The 23,378-nt window shown below is 49.8% G+C and overlaps 1 protein-coding gene across 6 annotated transcripts in view; it reads right to left on the bottom strand.

Moving 5' to 3' along the window:
• Positions 1-1,662: 1,662 nt before the first annotated feature.
• The window catches only part of GATA3 (GATA binding protein 3), a 28,000-nt gene continuing 6,284 nt past the window's right edge, over positions 1,663-23,378 (bottom strand). For 3 of the 6 annotated variants that reach the window (XM_037150381.2, XM_037150385.2, XM_037150384.2), the window contains exons 2-6: positions 19,108-19,753; positions 16,305-16,841; positions 10,983-11,128; positions 6,676-6,801; positions 1,663-2,810 (exon numbers count right to left, since the gene is read on the bottom strand). In XM_037150381.2, coding sequence (XP_037006276.1) covers positions 2,526-2,810; positions 6,676-6,801; positions 10,983-11,128; positions 16,305-16,841; positions 19,108-19,348 — 1,335 coding nt within the window. In that variant the 5' untranslated portion in view covers positions 19,349-19,753 and the 3' untranslated portion in view covers positions 1,663-2,525. Of the gene's footprint in view, positions 2,811-6,675; positions 6,802-10,982; positions 11,129-16,304; positions 16,842-19,107; positions 19,754-20,174; positions 20,468-21,315; positions 21,408-23,378 lie in introns of those variants that run through there. The other 3 variants (XM_037150383.2, XM_037150380.2, XM_037150387.2) reach the window with 3 other exon arrangements.

Below are 23,378 nucleotides of genomic sequence, written 5' to 3'. Positions count from 1 at the left end.
ACCTGCTCTTCTATGGTGTCTGATATTTAAATGAAAAAGAAGAAAAAGAACAAAATCATTCAAACCAGGAATGCATAGAAGCTTCTAAAGAAGCAACTGAATCGTTGCTATCATATGTATTTTTCAAATCTTTCATATCTTCAGGGAGGGACTATCTTGGAGCGTCAAATCAATATACAGAATGATAAAATGACATTTCTCTGAAGAAGCAGTGAGCTCAAATACGCTATCACTGCAGTACCTAAAACAAATGGAGCTAGAGTAGAGTTTGGGATTTTTCTGTGCACCCTCATCCTGCCTTCTCCCACCCTAAGAATGTCAAGAATTTGAACTCCCTGTTCTTAAGGTGAAAGGGCATTAATTAACTCAGATCTGTTCATGAAGAGGAGAGGTGGCGAATCCTGAGACACTGGAACCATACCTTAAAATCTCCCAAGTTTGCCGGGCTGGTGTGGCTCAGTGGACTGAGTGCTGGCCTGTGAACCAGAGGGTCACCGGATCAACTCCCAGTCAGGGCACGTGCCTGGGTTGCGCTGGGTCCCCAGTGGGGGACATGTGAGAGGCAACCACACGTTTATGTTTCTCTCCCTCTCTTTCTCCCTCCCTTCCCCTCTCTAGGGGGGAAAAAACCCCTACCCAAGTTTAAAATGGCAATATGTGGTGATTTACTTTGGTGCCTTGAAAGTAACTGAAAACATCCAAATTGTAGATCATTAATTAGGACCCAGTAAGACCTCCATTTGCATCTCAGTGATTCTCGACTCCTTTATTTCAACATTTAGCTTTAGGTTTAAAATATTTGCTAAGAAAGCAGAAAGGTGATTAACAGATTTTTTAAATGTGTGCCATAGTTACACATTTGGTCAACAGAGGAAAAGGAAACTATACAGCGTAAGTTACAAAATGGTTATTCTGTGTTTCGCGAACATTCCAATAATTCCAATAAACTCTCCATGATGGCATTATTCGACAGCAGGAAAGCAAAAACAGAAATGAACTCAAGAGCCAGCCCAGCTCCTTAACGTCTTGCAGAGAACCTCGAGGGACCCCTCAGCTGCAGTCCGCCTGGGAATCTCAGAGGACACCTTCCCGTATCTCCTACGAGCTCGTTTACTCGAGGTGCACAGGGAAGAGGAAGCTGCAGCTCACTAAGGGGCCACGGAAGTCACTCCCACCCCAGAATAAACTCCTCCGGGCTACATGCAGGGCTCCGAAGAGGCCCAGGTTCCCAAAGGAATCAGTGTGGACGATCTGGAGTTTGCATATTCGGGTGTTGTTTCTTGTTAAACTCCTTTTTTCTTAAATTAGCTAGAGCTACCAGGTTCTAGAAGAGCATGGCCACCACTTTGATACGATGTTACTGGTTGTTTTTTTTTTTTATATTTTCACTTTATTATTATTTGATATTATTATTCCAACAGATTAAAGGCAGTGGATCACTAACACAGAACACAACAGAGCTAACAATCAGCCAGGCTGCTCCCAGGACCAGGTCTGTCCGGCCTAAGGTGCTGACATGCAGGTGGTAGCTCATACACTGCTACCCTCATAGCACAGACTGCGGGGGGAGTGAACGACAGATGCTGCTGTACCCTTAGAAGCTAGTTAATAAATATCATCAGAAAGCAAAAAGGGAAAGAAGCCCTCCGGAGCACAATCACCTTAGGTCAACTGAATGTCATCTAGTTTATTCAACCAAAAATGGAGAGAGAAGGAAAACATTAAACAAACAAAAAAAAAGCGGAGCTTAACACTAGCAGTAAATAAATTTGTACAACGATTCAGTCTGTATAATATGATGAAATAAATCTACATCTTTTCTTATTTTGGTGCTTTGAATTATACATACAAACAACAATTACAGGGACTTGATCACGCAGCATGTAGGCCTGGAAAAGGCTATCTGAAACCCTCGGCGGCAAAATGTGAGTGTTAACACCAATTGCCCAAACTCGTAGAATTTCCTAAGCAGAGGCCCACAGCTTTGAACAAATGATTCGCCTACAACTTTTTTTTTGTTCTTTTTTCTTTTTTTTTCTCTTTTTTTAATGCATCAAACACCTGTGGCCAGTGAAAGGCAGTTTGTCCATTTGGACATCAGATCTAGTTTCTTCTTCATTTCCAACCTTGATTTCCCCCATCTTCCTTAAAATTCTTGGCATCCTTTATGCCTTCCTTACAGCTACCCAGATGCAATCAAGTCTTCTTCAAATGTACAGTATTTCTTACAATATAAGTTATATGCAATGTTCGGCAATTTTTTTTTCACAGCACTAGAGAGACCCTGTTAAATAGGGAATATGAGTCTGAATGGCTTATTCACAAATGGGATCCAGATTCAGTGATTGGGAATGCAGACACCACAGTGAGCTCCTCAGCAAAAGTAGCAAACATCATTTTGCCTTCTGCCTTCAAAAACCAGATATCCATCAGTTCTCGATTTCATGATATGCTCCTGCAAAAATGCACGTAGAAGGGGCCGGAGGGACTCTCGCCTGGAGACCTTTACACATCGAGCAGAGACTCTAACCCATGGCGGTGACCATACTGGAAGGGTGGTGAGGTCCAAAGGAGAGGCTGGACGGCGGGTGCATCGGCGTCGGAGTGGTCAGCATGTGGCTGGAGTGGCTGAAGGGTGAAATGTGGCTGAGGGAGGACATGTGTCTGGAGAGGGCAGCAGGGTTGAAGGAGCTGCTCTTGGGGAAGTCCTCCAGCGTGTCGTGCACCTTTTTGCACTTTTTGGATTTGCTAGACATTTTTCGGTTTCTGGTCTGGATGCCTTCCTTCTTCATAGTCAGGGGTCTGTTAATCTAAACAAAGATCAATTTTTTTTTTTTTTACTTTTTTGCTGGCTCTGAAATGGTGCAGGCTTCCATACCCCAACATGGGTTCCTCTGACTGCCCCAGCCAGGGATCTGCTTTTGGGGGACCCCTTCCTCCCACTCCTTCCTTCCTCCTTCCCGGGAACCCAGAGTCCCGCAAGCTAGGTCTGTGGCACAGTTCTGTCAGCCTCTATTGGTTTCAGAAACTGAGAGACCGTAGGAAAGGTGTTCCAAGCAGAAGTTACTAATTATGTTCATCCAAATCAGTCGTTCAGGGAGAAATCCGCCTCAGGGACCTCTGTGATCCCAAGGACCACATCCTAGAGACCCACCCAATATGATCATACTTCCCTAAAGTACAATAACTTGTCTTACTCCACTAGAATCTCCTTAGAATATTTCCTGAGAATGGAGGTAATTGAGGAATCTTCCAGGGGAAATAACATTTTGTCTACTCGTCTGAAGTCTGTGTCAGGACTTGAAAGGCACTGCCAGAGCAACCTGTCTCAAGTGTGTAAGTCCCTACCTTCCTTGAGAAACCAGGACTGCACCCCAATTCAAAGTAAACTGTGACTGCCTCTGTTCTACCTGGCCTTTTCACAGTGACAGGTGCCGTCCAGTCTTCCTCAGGAATTTGTATGTTCTGGGGTCATATTTTAGTACAACACGTGTTTCCAAAAGGTCACCTCCTGCCCACGTCACAGCAACAGCAATGACTGAGAATTCTAGTCTCTACCTAGTCTGACTAAGTGCTTAAAACTAGACACACGGCTAAACCACCAACCAAGAAGTATTTAATAACCACTTAGGGGTGCAAAGTACTGTGCTAGCGTGGACGTAAACTCATCCTAAAAATCAAAGGCCAGGAATGAACTCAAGAGACAGAGGCAAAAGCCTACTTGGAAAACCTCTTCAGCCTCTGAGACAGCATAGCACACCTCTCTTCTTCGTAAGACTCATCTGTTGTGTTTTCAAAATACATTTGCTTCGGAGGGTGAGGTGAATCCTCCCCCGAAGAGGGAACATGACCAAGTCGCAGAGACCAATCTCTACCAAAAGTCAGAATCCAACTGACAGCAACAGCAGTCATCTGTCCCACTAACACACCATGTATTTGCCCATGTATCCAGAGAAATATGCCAAAGCAACTCCCAGAGCAAATGTCAGGGTCTAGGTCATTCCTGGCTTTTGGGGGAAAAAGTGTCCTCTTCCTCCATGGCCCTCAAGGGTGGAAAAAAAGAAGAAGGTTCTCATGATTCCAGGGTCTACCTGTCTGCTCAAAAGCAAGCAAATGGCAGTTAAGGAAGAAAGAACTCCAGCAGCAGGGAGGGACAAGCTGCCAGCTGTACTTCTGGGAGCCACAAGCACACAGCCTCCTGGAGCTGAGCTGGGAGAGGTCCCCGAGGAAGGAGACAGAACTCGCCCTGAGCTTCGCCCCCCTGGTGCCAGGAAAGCAACGTGAGTGATAGCAGAGGAGCTAAAAGGTCGTTGCCAAAAAAACATCTCTGGGTTCCTTCTTCAAAGTTATAATCAAGGTGAAGGTGCTGCCTACATAGGTGATAGGAATCTACTGTCACATCAAATCTTCCCCCAGATAATGTCTAGACACACAGCTCTTTACCGGGGTATCTAGATACGCACAGGCAGGTATCTAAATATAATATCTAGTTACACAGATAGCCACCTGGACCCAGATAACTAGTCCCAACACCACCGAGATACACTGATACTGAGATAGGTAGTTATCTAAACACCCAGATAAGCAGAAAGCAGCTAACTTATGGCATATACATACACAAGTGTCTCAATGGGCAGAGCCAAAAACACAGAGAACGCTAATAGATTACTATCTCTTATTGTTAAATATACATAAACAGCCTTTTTGTGAATTCTTACTAAACCAGAGAAGACAGAAAAACCACTCTTGCTGATGAGCAAGCTTCTCTCCCACTGGAGCCCAGCCACGAAGTCAGAGCTGATGAAGAACAGCAGAGAATAAGCTGGAAGGAGGGTTCCCAGTCTTTTCTGCGATTTGATAAGAACTTCCTATCCTTCAGAAATATTTTTCCTAGACTGGACACAAACTGAGATCCCATCTCACGGCGGCTAAGGAATCAAAGAAATTTACGGCTGCCTGATCTACCATAATTCCCATACTTTTATGGAAATGGGAAAGAATGGGTGACCACACACAATCCGCTGCTCTGCATTGAACTTGGGTACGTTCTAAACCGAGAAAGCATGTACTTCCCACTGGCCCCCGTCAGCCCCGATGCTTCACAGGAAAGCTGCCACTCTGACATCGGTCCTGCCTCGCCCACTTCACCCGCACGTTCCCTTGTGCAAATGCTTGCTTCTTTAAATCATAATTCTTGACGTAAACTGGAAATAAAAATAACTTCTCCCCTGTCTACCTCATGGAACTACTCGAGGTCCCATTATGCTCAAGTAACATGAAAGTTCTTTGAAAACCATGAATTACAACCCTAAAATAATTTTATAGGTTGTGCCGATGACTAGGTAGCTCACAAACTCTAATGCCCCAGATTTTCCAGATTTCAATCACAAATCTGCTTATCTCCACTGTGATGAGCAAGTAAATTCCCCCAAGTAAAAACAGGACTTGAGCTTCAATGCTGAGCAATGCAGACAGACCACAGTCCGGGGATCTGAGAGAGAAAAACCAACTGTAGGAAGGACTCTAGCTCCATTGGTGCCGGCTCTGCTCGGGCACCGTGTCAAGACAGGGGCCATGGAAGGCAAGGAGGTGAGTTCTAAAGGTTCCCCGGGAACCTCACCAACTCGTTCCCCAAAGGTAAAAAAGGACAAGGGTGCTGGGGTCACCCTAAGAAGTTCCCCTGTGACTCAAAACTGTAACCAGAAATGCTTCCTCCCCAATTCCCAGGTATTCCTGGGTAAGAAGGGGTGACTGCCAGAATGGCCGGGAGCAAAAAGCTCTCTGCCTTTTCCCTGTTCAACCCCAGACTTTGCCAAAGTTAAGCTGGCCAAGGGATTTTACGAAGATCCAGCAGAGCCGAAGAAGAATGTGAGAACAAGAGGGAAATGAAAATGCTGTCTTTGGGACCCAGGCAGACTGCAGGCCTCATGAGGTCAAGGCCTGTCAGCCAGAGTTGTCTGGGAAAGACATTTTTAAGGTGAAGACACGGCAACATGGGAGGTCCCCAAATTAAAAGGTTAGAAATGACACCTAAACCCAGGTGACAGACAGGCAATCCTCATTGTGCTAATACCATACATAGAAGTAAAGGCAGGGTTTCTGTTCCCTAGTAACCTCTCATTTTCTTTCATGGCTTCTGTACAGAGAATCCAATCAAAATTCACAGCACAGGGTAAGCCAAGACTTTTGCCCCTCAGTAGCTGAATCTCATCCTTTTTGCTTCAGGAATGTATGTGCCATGCATTACAATTCTAGTTACTTTTCTCTTTCTCTCTCTTCCTCTTTTGTGCCATCAGCATAAACCAGAAGGAAACATAAAACTATAAAAATGGTCACCTTTTTTGTTGTTTTCCAAGGGAAAGATTTTTTCGCTCTAAAACCCAGACCAGTCCCGCCACCCATGCTGGACGGCTGCATCGCAAACAGTGTTCCCCGCGTTCTCTACCGGGAGGGCTGGCTGGTCCTATCATTAAACTGTGCGCTCTCAGCAAGGCCACACTGTGCAAAGCAGTTCCCTGCCCTGGGTCCTGCTGCACTGATTATTATCTGGCCTCTTGTTTGGCGCAAAGAATGGCAATGCAGGTCAAGAAGGGGGACCTGGGAAGGGTGAGTGAGACTGTGCACCGGGCCTTGTCAGCGAGGGAGTCAGCTGTGGCTGGTCCCCATGACACTTACATTGTGCAGCTTGTAGTAGAGCCCGCAGGCGTTGCAGACAGGATCCCCATTGGCATTCCTTCTCCAGAGAGTGGTAGTGGTGGTTTGACAGTTTGCACAGGACGTTCCTGCCCTTCTTGCTGCCGACTGGGGAGTGGGGAGAGGGGAGGGGAGAAAAGCAAAACGTATGTAAAAGGTGTTTTCAGAACTACAGAGACAGACTTAAAAGATTATCATAGAAACCAAAACTAGCCAGTGGCCCATGTGAAAATAAGGAAGACCCCCAAAAGCGGCCTCGAGAAGAAAAATGTAGCCAATCCATTGGTGGACGAGTGAGTCGGCCTGTAGCCAAGCAGTCAGAATTTAGCTGACTATGCTCCTGTGCAGAATTTGGGAGGACCAGAAGGCCGACACCACCGTCTGAGTTAATTTGCCCCCTATCCCCGTCCCACAAAGTCCACCAAAGAGTTCATTTTTATGGGTGCAATTTTGGATTAAGCAGACTAGTTTGGGTCCCGGGCTTTCAGTGGCCTCACTCGCCAGGCCCACAAGAGCTTTTCAAGGACAACTGCTCTGATACCACTTCTCAGCGAGGCTCCTGGACATCGCAGTTACTAACAGCAAAGCAGGAGCGATCCTCAAAGCATCAAAAGCACTTCACAGACCCCATATCAAGAAGTGCTGGCTTAGAAAGGGAACAGAGTGCTAACAGAGGCGAGAGCCTGCGCACGCGTGGGGTCTGCACTCGTGGGGCGTGTGATGTAGGAGCCACAGGCAGGACTTCTGAAGTGGACAAGACCTCAGCAAGTCTGCCGCAGTCCGAACTGTGCACGGCCCAGGCTTTCAGGCTTGGTCGCCTTTAGACTTTGTCACTCACAGTGACAGCCATCCTCTGTCTCTTCAGGTGGCTTTTAGTTAATGAGCCAAACTATAAAGAAGAAGGAATTTAGGTCGTCAACAGGAGCGCAGCCCCTCCCCCTGCTCTCATCTCATTCCACCTTCTGGAAATTAGGTATTTTCTGTTTGCCGTTCACAGAGCACAATAGTGCCAGGTCAAATGTCAGTCTCAACTTGAATTTTAATTATTTGATTGTGTCACTGCCTACATTTCTTTTGAAAGGGAAATTTGTTTTTCACTTTTTTGACACACATTTATATGGGGATTATTCTCTATATGAACCCTGTGAAAAAAATAGTAAACTCAAAAACTTTTGGAAAAAAAAATAGGTCCCTTCTAGCACCCATCCCGCTCACCTCCTCGGCCCCGCCCCCGACAACATAAAAGAATGCTTTAACTACAAAATTATTCCTGCACCTGAAGCCAGAAAAACTACCAAAGGCAAGAGGAAGAAAAAGACTTCGGCTAGCTTGATCAGAAAAACTTCTGGTGTGGTTATAAATGCATGGGACAAAAAGGACAGGAATTTCCATCAATATTTTATCAAGTGAAACATTGGGTCAGAGATCCGAAGCTGCCAAGTATGGAAAACTCAGTGGCAATTCTCGATTCACCAGACTGATTCCTTTCCTTTCAAAGCCACTAACTCGTTCCACAGATACACTTCTCCGTCCTACGGGCTTAAATGCTAGAGCCCCCCCCCTTTTTGTAGTAGTAGTAATTCTTTATTTTCTGCATTCTAAGGAACTGGGAGTTTAAAACAGCCCTTATCTACCATAATCAAAAGGATTCTACTTTTTGTCTGTCCGTGGTGAAAATACTTCAATCCAGCCCAAGAGCGCTGCCTCCAACCCCACCCGCCTAAATTACAAAATGTGATCATTTAAGACTTAAATAACTGTTTTTTCTGTACTCTTGGGAAGAAAATAATACGTTAAATCAGTGCTTAATGATTTTGACAATTATGTTATTATGTGATTATTGTTATCTTCCTGTGCTTTTTTTCCTTTAAAAGAAATACCCGGATATAGTAGACTAATATCTACTCAGGCACCGGATTTCCCAGCCCGACAATTTGGAATGTGTCACACAAGGCACATGAGGCCAACCGGTAAAATTAAAGCTCCAAATGATGAGGTTCACAATGTGTCTTCTGCAGTATAGTGACAAGTTTCATAAATAGGAGCAGACTCAGAATACATCTCCCGTCTACAGACTTTATGTGAATGTATACGGAACCTCTCAAAGGCGTACTGTTTGGTTCACCAGCAGGATACAAAATGCGTTAATAAAACAAGCAACTCAGCTGGTTGTTAAACCTACGAAAACCCCGGAGACACTGAGGAAAGAATTCTATGGCCCTTGCCTGCAGCCTTTTCTCCTACTTCCTGCATGAGTTTACTCAGTGTTAGATACTCGTCGGACAGAGCAGCTAAGCTACAGGTTAGGCTGGGCAGGCGGTCATCAGTGAATCTGCAAATGTGCAGAAAGGAAAATAACAAACTACAGAGACAAAGCTGGGATGGAGGGACAGAAAATACAGGAAAAGAGAAAAAGGTTCTGGGTACTCACACGTCAAATGCATTAAAGGGCTTAAAAAAAATCCTGAATGTGCTCTGAGCATCTCTCAGGGATGGAGCATATGAATTTCTATGGAACTAAAAATATAAAACCACTCAGAAGAGATGAGTAAGACAGAAAAGACAGCTGAAAATGTGACAGCCAATGAACTCTAGAATTCAAAGTAATTGTTACTCAGAATCTAGAGGTTGTGTATGAAAGGTGAATGAAGACAAAATTATATAAAATGCAAGTAGAGTCTCCTATGCGATCTGCCCATGCTCTGAGACTTCACTTCCTCTTTTTCCTTCTTTACTTCTACCTTAAAAAAAAAACCCTATATAATAGTACCATAACTTATTTTTAACAAAAAGGTTTTTGTTGTTAGGTTTTTCTTTTTTTCTCTCTTTTCCTTTTTTTTTTTTTTTTTTTTTACGAAGGCCAGGTTTTGAGTGATTCAGAACATTCTTTTGCGGTGTGATCATATTCATTCTGTGCTAACACCTCCAGCCATATTTTTTCAAACATGTCTTGCTCTGATCCGTTCAAACATCTTGACGTTTAGGTTAGGGAAGCTGAGTTGTTGTTTATGAGTTATCTCCAGTGCTCAGATATCCGGCAGCTTTTTCCTAGGAAGTTAGCTTTGCACATAGAGAAAGAAAAAAAAAAACAAAACAAAGTACATGGGGACTGGGAGATTGAGCGAGTTGGAGAAAGAGGCAAAGATCAGAAAGAATAAAGCCTAGAGACCAAGGATTGCCAAAAATTAGTCACGTGGGCACTTCCATCCCTAGAAAGTGTTTCCTTCTTCTGAAGAGGTTGCAAAAGGTCTTGAGTTGCACTAAAATCTGATGGGGAAAAACACATAATTCTTCAAAAAGAACAGGAAGATTTGGACCCCCCCCTTAGAATTTGATGGATACTTCCTCACCAATCAGTCTGCATGGGGAAGACCCCCTCCCCCCTCCCTGCATGGTGAGCGTCATCACCACAAAAAGCATTTTGATCTCCTGACTGCGGTCAGAGTTATCATCTGCCAAGCCTGCCTTTATTTGTCTGTTATATACACTTGTTATTCAAGCTGGCCCGAGGTCCCAAAGCTGACAAATGAACTTCTGCTAGTTTTCCTAATAAATACTTGGCAGTACCAGGTTTTCTCAAGTATTTTTAAGGGTCAAGAAGTTTAAGAAAGTAAAAAGAGGGAGGAAAAAGCTAGCACCCTAGCAATAGTAGTTCAAAGAGCTTCTAAGACCAGATGCCAGGTGACATGAACAGGCAAGCCACGAATCACACACTTTTCCCCACAGGAGTTACCTGTGTGAAGCCCTTGCTTGGGAAGGACTCCACCGAGTTCAATGTCGGCATCCTGTGAAACCCTGTTAACTGACCACATCCATCTGAAGTCACTGGCACATGACACTCATGCAGCACTGAGGCTGCGGTCATTTCCTGGAAGCCCAGTTCCACCACTCCGGGACCAAGTTCTAAGGGGGTGCCCGGGACATTTCATCCTCATACTAAGTTTCTCTGTCTGTCAGTGATGATCGAGGCATCTCAAATCAGTGGTCCTGGGCCTGTCAAAGCACTCCTTCTATTAGCGAATAATTTCGGGTTTGTAACCAAGAAGTCAGCACCCCTTAAAACTTTAGTAAGCGACTTAGGAAACATGGAGAGGAAATAAAGAAAGCGAAAGCATTTCTGCATGTCTACTTTGAAAACAGAAAAGGAGGAAAAAATAGTATCCCTAGCAAGCTGACATGATTTTGAGCTGTCCTGCTAATTTCCTGCAGAAAGCTCTCCTTCCTGGAGAGAGGAAATGAAAAACACCAAATAGTCGGTGCAGGGTCAGTACTTCCCAAAGACAACTCACCAGCCTTCGCTTGGGTTTAATAAGCGGTCGGTTCTGCCCATTCATCTTGTGGTAGAGCCCACAGGCATTGCACAGGTAGTGCCCGGTGCCATCTCGTCGCCACAGTGGGGTAGAGGTCGCCCCGCAGTTCACACACTCCCTGCCTTCTGGAAACAAGATCACACATAAGTCACTTATGGAAGGAATAAACCACAGAAAAGATGACAGTGCACGAAATTAGGGGATGACAGTCAAACAGAGAACTTTTCTCTCTCTTCTCCCTCTTTTGGGGAACTTTCCCACCCCCATCTCCTCTGAAGGTGGCTGCTAAGCTGAAAACAGTTATTGGACGGCCAGCCACGGCCTACCTAACCCACACACAGGGCAGTGGCCACGAATAAACTGCAGCAGACCCTTGCCCTGGGCCTACCCAATGCCAAGGACCAAGGCAAATTTCAACTTGTAATAGTTCCCTGAGAAAATCTGGAGCCCCAGATATGCAAAGGCAAACATTCCATTCATTTCCCTCAAAGGAAAACAAAGGTGACCCATTCTCATCACTAGGTCTGTCTATACAGATTGATTAAATAATAAAGATTAGAATGGCAAGAAAGGGAAGATGAATCAATGGCAAGATAGATAAACAGATAGTAAACAGATGAATAGATCGATCAATTGGCTGATTGATTTCAGTGGTGAGGGCTTTAGATTTTATTTCCAATAAAACTGTAAATGTTCCTGGCTGGCAAGTAATAGATGAAGACCCAGCAGGGTCGACTCATTTCCCTATCTTCTTTCCTCTAGAAAAGGCCAAGGTTTTCCATGCCATTGTGACAAGGACCAAAGTGCCTTCTTCAGGCAAGAAACCTGGAGATCTGGAGGTGTGGGGGAGGGGAAGGGACAGAGAGTGGGTTGAGAGGGGCAGAGTGAAGGGCATAAGATCAGAACAGGCCAGTTAGGGAAGAGGGTGGGGAGAGCTCTTGGTCGGCTCATTAACCAAAGCCTGCCTGCATTTGCTCTTTCTCCAAAAAAACAAACAAAAATAAACAAAAACCGGCCAGGCCAGGTTAGGGCAGTGTTCACTCCTCGGGGGCAGGAGAGTGAGCCAGACCCACCTCCAGAGGGAAAGCTCCAGAAGGGCATCCCTCAAAATACCATCTTAGGACACAGGGGAACTTTGCTTACTGATTGCTTTTCAACTTCTGCAGGAGGACGGTTTCTAGGTGAGCCTGTTGTCTTTCTGTTGGGGGCTGCTCTCCCCACCTGGCTGTCCTGAGGTGGGACCCTCGAAGGAGCATTTCCTCCACAAGGGGAACCGGGTCCCAACCCTGAAGAAGCCAGCAGCCCCACCCCGCTGGACTTCCCAGAGGAAGCCAGAGGAAGAACATGGTTTTGCTCTCTTCTGGGTACTGAGAGGGAGGTTGTGTGGGGTGGTAGGAGAGAGAAAGATGAGCCTCTAAAGGTTATTTTAAGAGATCAACTAGCTAGTTCACAACTACCAGGAAGACAGGCTGGGTTGGGCTGGGCTGGGTGAGGAAAACCCAAGAGGGCACCAAGGAAACTTGACTCCTCACAGCGGGAGCAGGGCTGGCCTGGGAGCCAGGGTCTGTTCTGCCTTTGGGGGCCCCCAGACCAAGGGGGAGGGAATCAGGTAATGGAGGGATTATACCTGTGACTTATGCTTTTCTCCAGGGGCAAATCTGGAGAAGGAAAAGGACTTTTAGATGAGAAAGGAAAGAAGGTTCTGCCTCCTTTCACTTTGGAGTCCATGATGGTGCTAAATTGTTTTTGTTCACTTTATTAAAAAAAAAAACAAATAAGAAATTAAGAGAGATGTTGTTATTACCTCTTTTGCTCCGAATTCAAAAGGTTCTTAACCCACGGTCTACACAGACCCTCCAAGAACCCCCACGATTATCTACAAAAACGTGGTCCTGATGTGCCAAAAGCACTCTCTAGGGACCCAGCCACTTCCATCGGTCCTCAAAAAAGGCTTTGGACTGAACTGTATCCAGACACCTTTCCCTGGGGTCCAAGTCCGTGGGCTGCGGCCGGCGGATGTGGGGAAGGCAGGAGGAAGGAGGAAGGGGCACGTAGGCGTAGGTGAGGAGGCGCCAGTGGCTGCCAGAGCCAGGAGGCGGGCAAGCCCCTTCTGGTGACAGGGATGCCATCCAGCCCTGGCCTGGCTGGGCCGTCCATTCGCCAACCTGCCAAGACACGGGCCTCTCAGGTTCCCAGACATTTTGTCCCTTTCCTACCTGGGCACTGGCAGAGCGGCTGTGAGGTTTCTCTGGTTCCCTTCTCACCCCAGCAGCCGTGGCTCAGAGCTGGATGCCCGGCTCATAAGCACCTTGGGCTGGGGTTGGGGGGGGGGGATCTCCCAGGGCGTGAGATTAGTCTGATTTCCTCTCCTTTGTCAAGCAGTGGAGAGGATGACAGCTTCCTTTTCAGAGGGACCTTAAGAACTAGCAACGGCTGCCTCCCCAGCAAGGCTCTGCTCAGTAGAGCAATTTTCTGTCTTGATTCACTCGGCAAGTTTGCGATTACCTTGTGTGGGTTTTACTTTTTTTTTTCTTTTCTCCTTGTTGCCTCTAGTCTGTGACTTCAGCAAACAACCAATTTTCCTAATGGAGGCCCTGACTATCTCCTGCTTTCTTTCCTGCTCCTCGCCAGCTGCCTGGTGTGAGCAGCTCGCACAGACACCTCTCTCTTAGGTGACAAGAACCACAAAGCTGCGCGGCCTCTTGACATTCAACAGCCATTTTCAAACACCCCTGCGCCTCCTACTGAAATCCTGAACCGAGGCTGAAGGGTAGGGGCAGGGAGCAGTGGCTGGCGGCTCTGCTCCCAGCAGAGGAGGGCACAGTGAGATGCCCCCAGGAGGGGAGCTCGGAAGTGGCCATTTGCAGAAAGGCTTTGTCTTTTGTTTGCAAAGACACATCCCAGGCGCCAGCCCTGGTTAGAAAAGCAATAGGTGCCCTAACCACAGCTCAACCGTTTCTCCAAAATGCGACAACCCTCTCTTCTCTTGTCTCCTCCTTCGGCAAGTGCAAAGAAGAGGTTTTAAAAAAAAAAAAAGGCAACCACTAAAACCAAGAGAATCCCCTCCTCAAGAATTCCCACCACTTCCACTCTCTTTACACAGAAGAGGGTCTAGACACTTCCTCTCCCTGCTCCCACACTCCCAAAAGTACCAGCGCCCTCGCTGCCCAGGTGTGCTGGCCTCGGGTTTTTTTTGACTGTGAGAAAAGAATAAGAGGAGGAAGTAAAAAGCCAAATTTAAATCATCTCCTTTCTTCTCCCACCAAAAGAGTAAAATAAAATAGGTATATGGGTACCCTGATTCTGGTTCGGAGAAACCGCAGCACGCCCCCCACCCCCTCCCCAATGTTCACGTTCACAGTCTCAAGGAAAGATACTAGAGAAAGTAAAAGGCTGAACGGAGGGCGGAAGGTGCGTGTGTTGGGGGAGGGGGGCGATCAAACCTGGAAATGAGGGCAGAGAAACCAGAGGCTTTGGAAAAGGTACTCTGTCCCTGCCCCCACACACAACCACCACACCGGCCTCAAATACCACAACCTTCCCCCCAAACTTTTAGCCCTACCAAAAAAGAGAACTTAAAAGCAAAATCCCATCACTACCTCAAAATGCACGGGTCTGCCTTCTTTGCGATCAGCCCTCACGCCTTGATCTAATCCCGGGTTTTCTGCTGACCGATGCACCCCCATTTCCGTGGAACCCTCCACTCCATGCCACCCCCCCCCCCCCCGGCCCTGCCCAGGCAGCCCGGCCACGCTCCGGGGCGCTCTCCCTGTCGCTTTCTCTCCGACTCCGCCAGCGGCCTGCCTCCCTCTCCCTCTGCCGACTTTCATGTACTGAACATGCAGGTTTGAGTTCTTCTGTCAGCCTAACCGCATCCGGACTCTATTAAAGTTCCTGGCGCGGGATAAACAATGCAACTGTCGCGTGCAGCAGTCTGAAAATAATTGGATTAGCTAAAACATATCAACTAAATAGAGACAGTCCTGCCCAGGCAGTCACAGTGAATGTCACCCTGGAAAAAACCCCTGAAAACCGATCCCATGGTCACTGGGTGCGCCCACAGCCCTCCCTCACAGGTTTTCTAGACGGGGTCTTGCCAGCTCTGGATTTCTAGACCGCCCGTCGCGCCCACAGACGACAAGTGGCCTCTCCTTACTTCTTTGTGTATGGAAACTCCATAGAGAGAGAGAGGGCAGAGGCAAGACGGCGGGAAAGGGCCAGGGCGGAGGTGCCCACCCTGAAATGGACACGCCCACCCAAGGGGACACACAGTCTCCACAAAGCCATCTCCAAAAACATAACTAAATCTCATCTCAAGAGAATCCCAAACTTTCTGATTCAACCGCTTCAGTTGGAAACAAAATTGGTCGTGGGTTACTTCGGTTTTAAAGAAAAAGTACTTTGTGTGGGTTGGTGGGAGGCGTTAATGCAAGTGTCTGCACCAACAGAATCAATAAAAAAAAAAAAAGCAGTGAGCTATTAAGGCAGGGTGTGCTTTTTGAGACAGGGTGAGCAGAGGAAGCGCACACACACCTGGAGACCTTTTGCAGTGCTTCCTACCTCCTCTGGCTTCCGATCAGTAGAGGACCATGTCCTGAGACGCCTCCCTGCCCCTGCCTGGGCTGCGGGGAACTGGCCCTGTCTACTTTTGACTTACAAATGCAGCCATTTCCCTGGGGCAGAGCCTGCCTTGCTGTCCCAGAAGCTACTATGAGAGCCCCCTTTTCCATGCAAAGAATACGTGGGCTGCTTCTGCAGGGTCACGCCCACTGCACAAATATATATACACACTTTATTTATACATGTCTGTATAAAGGGCTGTCCTCTGTTGACTGAATGACCCTGTTTGAGCTGGGCCAAGAGGAACAGTCGAAGGGGCTCAGAGGCCAGGAAGGGTCAGAGGAGGAACCTGTGTTTGTTTAGGTTTCAGGAGGTTTCGTTTTAGCATTAAACACTAAAGAGTTATTCCCTCGCCTTCTATTTGGTCTTGGAGACTGAGTGAAGGTTACTGGCAGAACCCAGAAGTCCCCCAGCAGGCAGGGGAGGGTTTGTGTTTGGGTTTGTCTCTTTCCTTCCTCAGCTCATGGGGGTTTAATTAGATCCCACTGCCCCTCTGCTCTGAAGACTGAAGGAGGAGGGACACACCTCGTTCTTCTCGCTGTTAGAATGGGAAGAAATCAAATCTCAGAGGGGTCTGGAAAGCACCCAGCTGGGCCAGACTGGGCTCTCCTTTCCCTGCCCTGGATTTAGGGAAAGCAAGAGGCAAAGGAGAGGGGACCTCAGGGGACAGCAGGCTCCTACCTGTGCTGGATCTTGCCTTAGGCCTCGACTTGCACCCGAAGCCGGTGGGAGAGCCCCCCAGCAGGCTGCTGGGGGGGAAGAGTCCGGAGCTGTATTCTGGAACGTAGGGCGGGTAGGTGGTGATGGGGTGGTGTGCCGATGAGGCCGCCCCTCCCAGGGTGGTCATGCTGCCCCGTGAGTGCGACGACTCGAGCTTCATGCTGTCGGGCAGCGGCACCTGGTACTTGATACACTCCTTCTCGTCCTGCCGGCCCGAGCCGGCCGAGCCGGGCGTGGACAGGGACGGGTCCGGGGAGACATCCTTTGGTGGGGTTGGCGGGAAGGTGAAGAGGTGCGGGCTGGAGTGGCCCCCCGACAAGGAGGAGGATGAGGCCGGGGGATAGACCGAGAGGGGCCCCGGGGAGCCGTGGTGGATGGACGTCTTAGAGAAGGGGCTGAGGTTCCAAGGCGAAGCGGTGTGGTGGCCGCCCAGGGCTTTGCCGCCATCCAGCCAGGGAAGGGATCCGTGCAGCAGCGGCGGGCGGCACACCTGGCTCCCTGCGAGAAAGGACAGGAGAGAGACAGGCTGGTGAGAGCAGCCCCAACACCCGCAGACCACTTGCGATTCCCCGCTTCACCCCAGCTTCCCTGTCAGGAAAATCCCAAACACAGACCTGGGCGCAGGTCTGCTGCCTCCAACCCGGGCAGTGCCTTGAGTACCTTGGCCAGCACACACTTCACCCCTCTCTCCCACACAAACATCCCATCAAACCCCACAGAATGAAGGGCCTGAGTCTGACACCCGAGAGGTGCTGCGATGGAGTGAAGAAGGGCCCTTCGGCGTATTGGCCTCTCCAGATACACTTTCTAAATCACATCCCCTGAGATCCCTCTCTAGAACCTGACTTGATTTATCGTCTTCCTTCAATGGCCTGGGGTCTGCCATCCTAGACACGATCCCAGCCAACCTGATAAGAGTCGGCTGTGAGTGATGAGGCCTGAAGGGCTGAGCCTGGTCACACAAGCACTCAACAAAATCCACTGGCCTGCAGAGAGGCCAGCAGCAGTGCCCAGGTCTGGGTGCCTGGAGCAGGAAGGAAAGGGCTGGGAAGAGAGAACAGGGGGGCTTCTTAGGGTCACTTCCACGGAACCTCACTTCAGTGCCTGCTCATCACTGGCAGAGCCTGAAATGGGATTTGCAGGGAAATCAGCAGTCAGGCTGCCTGAGAAAGTTTCCAGGGCTGTACTCTGGGATGCCTTTCTCGCCCTCCCAAATCCTACAGGAGAAAATAAATGAAGACCCAGATGTCCTCAAAGTTGTGATTCCATCGGTGTGATGTTTTTACCCAAGCTCCTGACACACAAAATTCCAGTGCATGTGTCTTGCACTCATACATAGTTTGAAGGTAGCCATAACCCTAACAAGCCCATACACTCTGAGAGGGGGAAATTTAAACGGCAAGTTCAAGTCCACACACATTGATCTTTTAATCCAGTACCTGCACCAGCTTTTGACGTTCTATTTTAACCATTAAGAACAATACTGAAACTAAAATCTTAAGAGAGAGAGGAAGGGGAGGAGAGAGGAAGGGAAGGAGAATTCTGTGAACATTAAGGGTCAAGATTCAGATTATGCAGGAAGTAGTATAGTAAATAGTATTGAGTCTGCGTTCACGCATTTCCACCTAACTGCTGATCTGCACGGAACAAGGGCAGAGAGCGCCCCATCCGCAGAAACAATTGTTTAAACCTGGTGGTGACCGCGGGGCGGAGGACGCCTGCTGCCGGAGGGGCTCTGTCACCCGAGCCAACCTCCGCTCTAAGTAGGAGACGAGGGGCAGACCTCTGTTCCGTCCGGAGGGACTAAGAGAGCCTCACATTTTCTCAGCGTGAAACTTTGCTGCTGTATCTCCTTTTAAAATACCCATGTCCCCGAGTAGCGTCGGTTTACCCCTTAATTGCACAAGGCTCGGTTTCTTTTTAACATTTCAAAACTCCCAAACTTCTCAAGATGAAAGGAAAAGAAAAAAAAAGGCAAAGCCATTATAATCGTTCCTCCGTAATAAGGAACCCCGGTGGATCCTCAACCTTCTTTGGGAGCCGAATGGACTGCTGTAGGCCGGAGGAGAGAGTAAGGCCAGAACTGCGGGAGCAGCAATGAGGCAACCTAAAGCAAAGCCGCAGGAAAATTCTGTGCAGCCGGGAATCTGGGAAACTGCGTATGTCTCGACCTTAGGACAGTCGTCTTTCCACCGAAACCCCTTCAAGCACCAGAATGCCACTGGTCCGAGCCCAGAGGTAGCAGACCTGCCTAGACACCTAATGGGGAAAGGTCAAAATCAGGGATGAGAAGAAAGACGCCTCTCGGGCCTTTCTGGAAATGTGCTCACAGGCAGAAGACCTGGGGGAGCGAAGCCTTTTAGAAGAACCGAGTCTGAGCCGGGTAAAGCCGGCGCCAGCTGCCGGCTAGGAAGCCGTGGCTGCGGAGGCAGAGCCTCGCTCCCGGCGCCTGGGCCCTCCGAGGCCCCCGACCCGAGGCCGCTGGGGGAGTCTGGGCTGCAGCTCCGCGCCCGCCAGGTGAGCGCCAGGCCCCGGGGACTCCAGCCGCCCAGAGGCGCCTCAGAGACTGTTGTGAAAAACACACTTTCATGACGATCGAGACGGCTTCCTCGCCCATTTCCGGGCCCCAGTTTTTTTTTAAATGAAGCACTAACTGCGCTAGGAGGCTTTGGCTGGGTCTCCCCACCCCTGGTTCCTTCTCTTCCTTCCCGACCTGGGCAGCAGGGGCGGCCGCGCAGGGTCTGCGCAGCGGGGGTGGACTCACCGTGGTGGGTCGGAGGGTACCTCTGCACAGTGGCCCTCACCGAGTTTCCGTAGTAGGACGGGACGTGGTTGCCTTGACCGTCGATGTTAAAAAGTACATCCACTTCCTCGGGCAGGGGGTACTGCGCCGGGTCCATGTAGGAGTGGCCGAGGCCCGGGTGGTGCGTGTCCGGGTGCTGCCCGTTGAGGACCGCGGGGTGGTGGTGGCTCACCCAGCGTGGCTGGTCTGCCGTCACCTCCATGGCCCCGGCTGCGCTCGCGCCCTCTCGCCGGGCCCGGAACCCGCGCACGGAGAGGGAGGGCGGTCGGACTGGTAGGTCAGGCGTTTGGGGCTTCGATGCTATGCAGGTGAGCTTGCTGTCGGAGGAGTGGGGGTCGTTTACTGGTTTGTTTTCAATGGAGGAATGGGGGAGGTGGGAAGATAAGGTGAGCAAAGGAGACTTTCAAAAAATCTTTTGAGTAGTAGCTTAGCAAAGAGAAGAGGAAGGAAAAGAGAAATCCCCCCCAAAAAAACAAAAACAAAAAAAAACAAGTACGGACGTATAAAGGGGGACCAAATTGTTAAGAGGAGGGGGTGAGGAAAGCTGGAATTCTGCTAGTGAAGCTCCTCTGCAGCCGCTCCGAGGCTGGGTTCCTCCTCAAGTCACCTGCATAGGAAAGAAAGGGAGACCTGGATGAGCTCCTAAGTACCTTGGCACCTGAGTTTATGAAGTGGCACCACCTGCCCTCGAGCTGCTGGCCCGCGCCCGCGCCCCTGGACACGCACACACACGCGCACACGCGCGCGCCTCCTACGGAGCTCAGAAAATCCGGGTGCAACCCGGGAGAGAACCGCTCCCAAAGACACCCCCACCGTCCAGCTCTCCCGGGAGCCCGGCACTGACTGAGCCTTTCAAACTAGGACGACAGCTCCCTCCCTCCCGGGGACCGGTCCCAGGTCCTTCCTCCGGCCCCTAGAAAGTCACCAAAAGAGGAGCGTGGAGTTTTAAATGTTTTAAAGTTTCCCCAAATGCAGCAGGGCGGGGGGAATCAAACAAACAACAACAAAAAACAGTCGCCGGTACCAACCTGGGTAGCGAGGAGCAGAGAGGAGGAGGCGTGCGACCTGAAGAGCAGAAAGTGCTCGGTCAGATTGCGTGGCTTGCTCCGTCTCTCGCTCTCTCCGTCTCTCTCTCTCTCTCTCTGGCGTTGCTGTCTCTCTCTCTCTCTCTCTCTCTCTCTCTCTCTCTCTCTCTCTCTCTCTCGCCCTCTCTCAGATTTTTTTTTTTTTTTTACTGGGAATGCATTCTTTCTGAAAGTATCAAGACGGCGCCAGGCAGCTCAGTGTTCGCAGACAGCTGTGGCGCGACGCAACTTAAGGAGGTTCTAGTGTCATCCGCGAGAGAGGGAGGAGCCTAGCGCTGGCGAGGAGGGGACAGCCTCCCCAGCGCAAGGAAACTGCAACCCTAACCCGCTCCAGGGCTTCACCCCCAGCCCCTCCTCCCGCCCCTCCACTGACCGGAAAGGGGCGCCGCGCAGGGAGGCCCCGGGCGGGGGGTCCCGGGGTGGTGGGCGAGGCGGCAGGGGCCGGGGGCGGGGGCCGGGGCGGGCTGGAGAGGGCGGGTAGGTGAGGGCGGGCAGGAGGGAACTCGCGTACTGGCCCTTTAAATGTGGCTCCAGCTCCTGCCAATTCTTTCCGACTGGGTGGATTATTCTTTGCCGGAGCAACCAGCCTGCCCCATTCATAAAGCTAATTTTTACAGGCAGCCTTGCTTTTTCAGACTTTTTAAATGAGCAACTTTTTAAAACTCAATCTGGGCAGTATTGGGGAAGTTTATTGACTTGGGGCTACGCATAGGTAGAACTGATCAGAAAAAAAAAATTAATGCCCAAGTACTTTGTGATTTGCCTCTCCAGAGAAATGAGTAAGAGTTAAAGAATTGCGCAGAAGGGATATGCCTTTGATTGAAATGTCAGCGTTACTTTGGGGGTCGTTGTCAACAATATGTTCCCCAGCCTTTTGCGTTAACCAAACTCTCAAATGAATGCTGCAGTTGTTGCAGCTGTCCTTGTCAGACCTAATATCTGTAATCAATGTGCGCTCTTCAGTGACAATTGCGATGGATGAAAAGGAGCGAGGGCGAAAGACTCGAACTAGTTCCAACTGCAGTGCGATGCGTTGGACGGAACTCGGGTCTTCGTGCCAGTTACCCAACTTTTCCCTACTTACTCCGGCTCCCGGCGTGTATCCTCGGTCCGATACACTGAACCCCAGCCCGACCGCCGGGCACAACGCCGCAACCGTCCCAGGGCCAGGGCCTCGCGCTGCAGAGCTCGGAGCTCCTGGCGGAGGGAGTGGGGCTCAGAGCCGCCCCGCGAAGGGCGGGGCGGGGGCGGGGCAGGAGAAGGAGCCAATCAGCGGGCCGAGTTGTGGCCGGGCCGCGATTGGCGGGCCCTGCAGCCTCCAACCTCGGCGGCCTGTCCTGGTCCTTTGAGCCACTGCATCCCCTAGCGGCGCTCAGCCTCCTGCAGCATCCCGGCCCAAAAACGAGGCCGGGGCGCTCAGGGGTCAGGCGGGAAAGGACTCAGGTTCCACCTTCTGCTCACTCAGTACAGTGTGTACGAGGAGAGAGTGAGGGTTCTCCCGCAAACTTTCCCACGGACGGTACTAAGCTTGATGTGGGTGCTGTTGGAACTAAAGACATTATTCCCTCTTCACTCTTCTATCTCATAAAATTCCCTACAAATGCAAAACTCGAAGCTAGAAGAGACCGCCCCTAAAAATTGATTCTGGAGGCTTTCTTTCACACGGTTAAGGAAAAACATCAATATTCAGCCTTAAATTGTTGAGAAAGAAATATTTTGTTTTAATGCACAATTCTTGTAGAAAGAATAGTAAAGTTTATTCTGAATAGTGAAAAACGTGGCTCCTCCCGGTCTTGTATTTGGAGCTTCTCTTGAGTCTCTGTCTTCCTAAAGCTGATGTTAGTTAGAAATTAGAATTAAGTTCCTAGATGTGAAACAAGAAAATTCCTGAATTAAACACCACCGCCAGTCCCACCACCCAGCGTTTCTCCTGAACCCGCTTAAGCCCTGGGTTATCAGGACGGCCCAGTAAAGGAACATCGATTTTCCCTTCTCTCCGACCACTTTTCTCTAGGGCCAGTCAAGCTGCCAGCCTCTCCTCCTGCTCACCGAGCTCTCCAAACCTTTTAATTATTTAGTTTCTAGCATTCACCGGAAACCGCTCCACACGCGAGCACAGACGAACGCACACACTTTTTTTTTTTTTTTTTTTTTTTGCTAAAAAGTCCCGAGATTAAGAATGGAAGCAGAGAGGAAAAAATGAAAAGCGCCTCTTCGCGCCTCAGTCGAGGACGAGGAGATGCTCCCCGGACTTCAGTGCAAAGCCACGCGGAAAACTCCTAGCGTGGCTCTGTGGTGCTCCAAGCCCAGACCTGGAAGCCGGGGAAGGATAAAGACAGCCTCTCTCCGAAAAGAAGTGCCGCCGGTGCCAGGACTCGAAAATGTTAACTTCCAAGGCTGAGAACGATTTTAAAAGACAAAGAGAAAAGATTTGTAAGGAGGCCTTCCGGTTTAGCGGCGCCTCTCTGATAACCTACAAAACTGGGGGGAGGAGGATTATTCGTTTTAATTAAATCACAAGCACGAACTCGGGCTGCACCGGAATGGAGAACCCTCAGCCCCGACCACCTTGAAAAGCAAATAATAAAAGATCCTGAAGGCCCCTCCTGGTGGTGTGGAGCTGGCAGAGAGGCGCGGGGGCTGCGGCTGGATGCCCGGTGTAATGGAGCCAGCCTGTAGGGGGTATTTAACATTTAATTCCCAGCCGGTCCGCCCCTGTTCCCGGACTGACAGTGGGTAATTGGGAAAGAGGACGTTGCTCTTTTGATGGCCCGCGCCGGCCAGTCTCGCCGACGCCACACTGTGTTTGACGTCACGGGGCCAGCCCCAGAGCCGGGAGCACAGAGCAGGGGAGGAGGGAAAAGCAGTGGGGAGGGGTACTGGGGAGGGAGGACCGAGGTCGGCCTCGGGACCCACGAGGAAGAAAGGGGGAAGGGAGCGCGACCGGAGAGAGGCTGCGGCGCGTGGCCTGAGGCGGAGAGCGGGCTGCGGGGGTCTAGGCCAGGCCAGGCGCCGGCTTGACCCGCCTCGCCGGCAAATGCTGGCCCGGCTTCCTCCTCCGGGAGAGGGCGGGAGAGGGGAGGGGAGGGGGCTCCAGGCCGGGGGAAGGGAAGAGGGGAAAGGTGGTCCAGATTCCCCCGCTGCGGT

The sequence above is a fragment of the Artibeus jamaicensis genome, unplaced genomic scaffold (assembly GCF_021234435.1).
Source record: "Artibeus jamaicensis isolate MK-2021 breed Jamaican fruit bat unplaced genomic scaffold, CSHL_Jam_final contig_426, whole genome shotgun sequence".
Classification (NCBI taxonomy): Eukaryota; Metazoa; Chordata; class Mammalia; order Chiroptera; family Phyllostomidae; genus Artibeus; species Artibeus jamaicensis.
This window is presented reverse-complemented; position numbering and strand designations above follow the sequence as displayed.